The sequence below is a fragment of the Carcharhinus amblyrhynchos genome, chromosome 22 (assembly GCF_965287045.1).
Source record: "Carcharhinus amblyrhynchos chromosome 22, sCarAmb.v2.hapA, whole genome shotgun sequence".
Classification (NCBI taxonomy): Eukaryota; Metazoa; Chordata; class Chondrichthyes; order Carcharhiniformes; family Carcharhinidae; genus Carcharhinus; species Carcharhinus amblyrhynchos.
Genome location: NC_137345.1, coordinates 43084661 through 43091839, shown reverse-complemented (window position 1 = coordinate 43091839; position 7179 = coordinate 43084661). Strand labels below are relative to the sequence as shown.

Genomic DNA, 7179 nt, shown 5'->3' with positions numbered 1-7179 from the left:
AACCTATGCAGATACGGTGAGAATGTGCAAACTCCACACAGACTGTGACCCAAGCTGGCAATCAAACCCAGCTCCCTGGCGCTGTGAGGCAGCAGTGCTAACCACTATGCCACCGTGCTGCTCAGCTTTTCCACTTTTACAATGCTGTTCAATTTAATGGCCAATTACCTTTTAAGAACAACTATCAGCAATTGCTGCAGTAAAAACCCGTGTGACATATCATACAGTATGACTGACGTTTCAAGTTCGCGATACTTTTAAAACTTACCTGCCATACAGTTGCTGACTCCAAACCAGAGTTCACAACATCTCTGCATGTGTGTGAAGCGAATAGCGTTTCTAAGACAGCATGATTCCTTAATAATTGCAGAAGGTTGGAAATGCCCATTTCCACAATGGAGCTGGAGACCTGGGTTAGGATGGGGACTGAGGTAATGAATTAAATAATGAAATGAAAATAATTTCTTGGTCATTGCTAATTCTCTTAGCTCGTAAAACTATCAAATAGCCATTCAAACTTTAAAAATCCAGTGTGGGTATCACTGGCAAGGTGAAATTCCTACTATCCTGTGAGAAAATGGTGATGAAACAGTTTCTTGAATTTCTGCAGTTCATGTGCTGTAGATACTCTCACTGTGGAAGTGGGGATAAGTGATGTTTTACGAATATTGTATTTAGTTTATTGGTTACAAGTCTTAATATATAAAATTTTGTCCTGTAATTCTTCCCATTGGTCTCTGGGAAATTCATCACTTAAAAAAATGTTATCAGTTTCGATTGGGGATCACATGAATAGCTGATGACAGTACTTGGTTCTTAAAGGAAAAGTTGACATTAAATTGACTAGCATTCTGAGTGTTCACATACATTAGGGTACTTTATTTACTGATTAAATTACTCTTCAGCATCCAGTTGTATTGAGATTCAGGTCACAATGTGTAATTTGGTCCCTTTGCTCGAATCTTTACATTGTTTCAAAGGCTCAGCAGATGACTGGGCTATGAACCAATGTGGCAGTCAGCCACTAATTAAGGCCACTTCAAAGACATTAATATATTCAGCTCTGCAGGCTTTGTTTATTCAATTGTACAATAGAATTCCACTAATTGATTCAGATTAGCTGGGGTTGTTGACACAGCTATGAAGGGGACTGTGAGCTTTGTTTTTATTTGACAGTTTTATGAGCAGTTATTATTAGTATGTTCTTTTGAAGATATCTTTGAGTGGCTTTATTTTGACATTTAAAAGGATATTTGAAGATATTTTCAAATGGAGTTTGAATAGTTGCTTGATAGTTTTATGAGCTCCTAGGAGAATTAAAGTTTTTTGCAGCACGGGTATGGGGCAGCATGCCGAACGCTCATTTACAAAGCTAGGCCAAAGTCCCATTAAACAGAAGCAGACTTCATAATCTGCCTGCTTCTGCCTTGGGCTTGTTGCAGGAAGCAGTGGCCCAACTCAAATTCACCACAAAAATACCTCCAAAACTGCCACTAGAAATGTGGGATTGACATTGGGAAATCTTGCAATTTATAATCCTTGCCTCAGAAGGGACAGTCCAGTCCCCTATCTTTGGTGAAGTGGTTAGCATCTCACAGTGCCAGGGACCCAGGTTTGATTCCCAGCTGTGTGGAGTTTGCACGTTCTCCCCTTGTCAGCATGGGTTTCATGTGGTGCTCCAGTTTCTCCCCTCAGTCTGAAAGACATGCCGGTTAGTTGCAGTGACCTAAACAGGTGCTGGAGTGTGGCGACTTGGGGAATTTCACAGTAACTTCATTGCAGTGTTAATGTAAGCCTTACTTGTGACACTAATAAATAAACTTTACCTTTTACTTTAAAGGTATGATAGATATGGACTCCACCCAGAGTCAGAACAGTAACAAATTGCTCAATTCACTTTTATTATATAGGTTAATAGTTAAAGCACTGTGCAGCAGGATCAATAATGGTTTGTGATAGAGGACAATTCTGTTCTCGCAATCTGAATTGCAATCATAGGAAATTACTGTGCAAGGGTTCTGGAGGCAGAAAACAAGAATTAGGATCTGGCTGGACAAATACTGACCCCACTTGGCTACTGTCCATCACTGCAACCCATTCCTGCTCTCATGCTGTTAATTAATTTTACTAAATTAATGAGAAGTTTATAATCATTACAATAGTGTTAATTGTAGAACAATCACATTTTATACCAAAGCTGCTTTTAAAATAATTCTGGTTTATAAATCATACAAAGCACTTTGGGGAAGTCCTGAAGGGCACAATGAAATACAAATTCTTTCTATTTTTATGCAGATTAGCAAGATACCAGATCGGATTCTGGCCTGTAATGAAAGCAAAACACTGAACGCTGGAGATCTGAAATAAAAACAAAAGAAAGCAGGGAAAATTCAGCAGGTCTGGCAACATTTGCGGAGAAAGAAACAGAGTTCACGTTTGGAGAGTCCAACATGACTTTTTGGAGGCTCAGTTCACTCCGGTGCTTCCTGATCTACATTTTCTCCTGCTTAAGCAGCACCTTATTTTAAAATTCCTATCTCAAAGTCTATCATCCTGCAAGATATCTGAGTGCCTCTAATTCTGGCTTCTGGAACATTCCAAATTTTAATCACTCTACCACCAATCACTGTGCCCTCAGTGCCTGGGTCCTACATTTTGGAATACCATCCCTACACCTTTCCACCTCTGAAAAAAACTCACTAAAACCTACCTCTATGACTAAGCTTTTGGTATTCCAATACAGCATCTCCTTTTGTGGCTCATGCAATATTCTGGTTTATGATGATTCTTGAGATGTTTCATTATGTCAAAGTTGGTTTATAAATCTAAGTTATTGAGGAACCTTACTTATACAAGTGTGCTACTCTATCTGACTGGTTGGTGAAAGCAGAATCAATAGTAAGTTTCAAAAGGCAGTGAGGCAAGACTTTGGTGGGGAAGTTATTCTCATAACTCTTTCAAAGATCTGGCACAGGAAATATGGGCTGAATGGCCTCCTGAGCTGTAAGAGTTTTGATTCTGCGAAATGAAACTGTTGTTCAAGGCTGAGATTGGTAAGGCATTAGTGCAAAGGGCGGATTTCAACTGACCACTGGTCAAAAAACTAATTGTCCATAAAAGCTCAACAGCAAATGCCACATTCTGGACACCAAGACAGAATCTATATATCCACAGAAGAAACTGAGCCCAGAGTATCTTCATTTTTATTCATCCCTTGAGTTCCCAACCAGAACCCCTTCATCACCCAATGGGTAAATCAGCTAGCATGTTCTGTTCCTGTTCAATTTTTATCTATTTAAAAGAGGAACAAGTGTCTGACACGAGTCCCTTCTGTTCCAAGTGTTTTTGTAGAAGGAAAAATAAGATTAAAAACAAAGTGTTGATAAAATTTCCAAGGTTCTTACCTGCATTAAATGGGTAGTCTGTTCAACACCACACACAATATTCTTTTATATCTTGGAGTGTATTCATAGGGAACAACAGTAGCTGCAATTTCAAAGCTGCCTGATCCCAGGGGTCAACAATACTGACATATGCACCCGTGGCCCCTGGTACGGTTTGCTGTTCAACAATATAAAGACAATTGTACGGAATGCTCAGCTTCATTTAAATTGTACAGAATTAATCTAAAAGTGTTAAACACTAGAAATGAATTTTCCATCATTCAACAAGCCACTGATTTGTCTTTTAAAAAAATGCTAGATTTTAAACTGATCAGGATAATCCGTGCTGAGTAAAGGAACATGTTTTATAATGGGGGCCTGATGGCCAACCTATGTTCACAGATCAGGTACTGAATGGGTTAAATGCTCCATCAGATTTTCTCAATTTCAACATTTTACTGGCATTTTAATTCAATTTTACTTAAAGTTTATGGACTAAGATTGGCCGAATTAGGCACTGACCAACTGGTCAATTCCTCTTCACCCACTTTCTTTCCAACTGACAAGCAAGGGAGGGAGTGCAAGTGTGAACCTTGAAGCTTCACGCACTAATCATCGTGCCACCCTATCAAGTCAAACCTGGTTCAATGAGATGAGATGATGAGTATTTTAGGAGTAGCACCAGGCATACTTACAGATCAGCTACAATCCTAGTAATTCCCACAATCAACAGATCAGACCAGTTTTATTTAGAATCAACATTACTACCCATAAGATAAACAGAAGACTTTGACTTTGGAAGTGTTTGAGGAAAGATATTTACATTTAAACAACAGCAAAACAAACAGAAAATGCTAAGAGCAATCACCAGAGAGACTACTAGTTGGCATTTTGGGTGTGACCCACTTGTTTCAAATATGGCCACTACATAGTGTAAACAAATCAGTTACATTTTTGGATTCACCAAATGGTGGCAGGCTGCCATTCTGCATTTACACAGCACCTATCAGGACATCCCAAGTTTCTTTTAGGTCAAACCAAGTAAACAAACTCAAATTACATAAAGGACAAAGTAAAAGGGGCAACTCTCCAAAAGGAAGGGGAACAGCCCTAACAAAACCAAAAGTACAAAGGAAACTTAAGACACATCAAATCAAAATGTGATTGTCGGGGTCTATAACACACCTCAGCCCCTGCGGTGCCCAACGGGCACGGAAGGCGTCAACTGTGCTTGCAGACACTGCATGCTCCCTCTCCAGGGACACCCGGCCGTGAACGTAGCCGCGGTAGAGGGGCAGATAGTCAGGATGGACGGCACCCCCCCCGATCGCCCACTGCCTGGACCTATTGATGGCGCGTTTCGCCAGGCCCAGGAGCAGGTTCATGAGGAGGTCAGCATCCCGACCCTCTCCTCTTCGCACCAGGTGTCCGTAGATCAGGAGCGTGGGACTGAAGTGCAAACAAAACATCAATAAAAGGTGTTTGAGAAACATCACAGACTAACTTTTTAAGGTAGTTGTTGTAATGTGGCAGCCAATCTGCATGCATCAACATTTGACCAATGGAAAGTCAGATAATGACCACTTAATCAGGTGTAGTGTTGTGAGATGAAGGGTGAATATTGGGCAGAACACCAGGGAGAAAAGACCTTTTCGAAATAGGAGTCTGAAATGGGATTCTTTCCCAATCCAGTTGTTGTGGGAAAACAGGGTCTTGGGTTAACATCTTACCTCGGAGGTGGTAGCTCTCAGTATTGCACTGAGGCATCAGCCTGGATCACTCACTCATGTTTTGCAGCGAGACTGAAGCCTCTGACTCAGTTTCACATCTTGAATGGGTCAAATCAATGCTGGTGCCAAAGGGCTGCTTTTGTTTAAAAGTGATCTGTTAGCAGAGTAAGAGCATAGCTTGGTCTCACAAAGAACTAATATTTGGACGATAGCTCAGAATACAGACTTAACGTTCAAGTTGTCCCGATGCACACAAGAATGGAAAATTCAACACTCCCAAGCAATTTACCCACAATTATCGCCTGCCTCAGCCCTTTATTAATGGAATTAGGAATATCCAAAATTTAAATTTCAAGGCTAAGGGAGAAGCGACTGATCCTACAGAGTCTCACTCCCCTTTGGACATTTGATATTTTCAGTAAGAAGTCTCACAACACCAGGTTAAAGTCCAACAGGTTTATTAGATAGTAAACGCCACTAGCTTTCAGAACATGCTATTCCTTCCTCACTCTCCACTCACCTGACGAAGGAACGGCATGTTCGGAAAGCTTGTGATGTTTACTATCAAATAAACCTGTTGGACTTTAACCTGGTGTTGAGACTTCTTAGTGTGTTTACTCCAGTCCAACGTCGGCATCTCCACATGATTTAGTATTTTCACAGAGCAAATGATCTGACATTTTCTAGAGCGATGGGGAAAGTTGCTGGTTTCGATTTTTAATCGTTTTAAGGCAGGTCGAGGTCTTTAATCAGTTTGAGTGATCAGAAAATGCTGCTGACAACAGCTCCCAGGTGTTGCCAGCTCGCTGGGATAGATAGAGTCACAATCCCCTCAATATGCTGCAAGTTCCTCCCCGGGGATTAGTTTGCAGCTCAGTTCCAGGTGCCCCCGGACTGACCCCGGCTCTCCTCAGGCCTCCTCCAGCTCCACCAGGACCCCACCGCAGTCTTTGGGATGGAGGAAGATGACGGGTTTGCCATGAGCTCCAATCTGGGATTCGGGGCTCAGGGTGCGGACCTGACGCTCCCGCAGCTGCTGGATGGCAGCGGGCAGGTGGTCCACCTCGATGCAGATGTGGTGCATGCCGCCCTGGCGGTGCTTCTTCAGGAAGCCGCTGATCGGGCTGTCGGGGCCCAGCGGCTCCAGCAGCTCCAGCTTGGTGTTACCCAGGTCCACGAAGACAGTGAGGACTCCGTGCTCGGCCAGGGCCACCGGCTCGCTGACCTGGGCCCCCAGCACGTCCCGATAGAAGGAGCTGGCCTTCTCCATCTCCGGCACCGCGATCGCTACGTGGTTTAGGCGTCCCAGCTTCCAGAGGACATCCCGGATCCCCGAGCTGTAGGCCCGGCTGCCCATAGCAACCTTCATCATGGAGGCCGCCATCTTGCTGCTGCTTCAACAGCAACAACTTTATTGACACTCCATCCGGGGAATGGATAGTCCATTCACAGGCCCTGCCCTCTTCATCCGGGACACGGAGAGTTGGTCACAGGCCCGCCTCCTGCATCCGGGATACGGAGAGCTGGTCACAGGCCCCGCCCCTACATCCGGGACACAGAGAGCTGGACAGAGGCCACGCCCCCTGCATCCGGGATGCGGAGTGTTGGTCACAGGCCCAGCCCACTGCATCCGGGATACGGAGCTATGGTCACAGGCTACGCCCACTGCATCCGGGACACGGAGAATTGGTCACAGGCCGCGCCCCCTTCATCCGGGATACGGAGAGTTGAATCACAGGCCCCGCCTCCTGTATCCGGGATACAAATAACGTCACCAACGGACACGCCCCCTCATGCAGGGACCGTCTCATCCGGGTCCTGGCCTCATCAGAGCGCGAAGCAAAATTCCCAACGCTCCCGGATTGGCCGGGAGCCTCCTGAACTCTGCCAATCACAGCGGCAGTAAATCAAACAAGCAAAACAACATGGTTCATTTCCTTTGATTAGTTTTATTTAGTTATAAAAAACTTCTGAAGGTGACAGCAAAGGTTGAAGGATCATCCAGTCAGAATCTGTCTGTTTTTCCATTGGCTGTGGAAAGGAGACGTACCATGGCGATAGATCTG

At 44.0% G+C, this 7179-nt stretch overlaps 1 protein-coding gene across 1 annotated transcript; it reads right to left on the bottom strand.

Moving 5' to 3' along the window:
* Window positions 1-5792: 5792 nt before the first annotated feature.
* On the bottom strand, window positions 5793-6531 carry mcee (methylmalonyl CoA epimerase). The gene has a single exon (XM_080210206.1). The coding sequence runs from the start codon at window positions 6495-6497 to the stop codon at window positions 6024-6026; it is 474 nt and encodes a 157-aa protein (XP_080066332.1). The 5' UTR covers window positions 6498-6531; the 3' UTR covers window positions 5793-6023.
* Window positions 6532-7179: the final 648 nt, after the last annotated feature.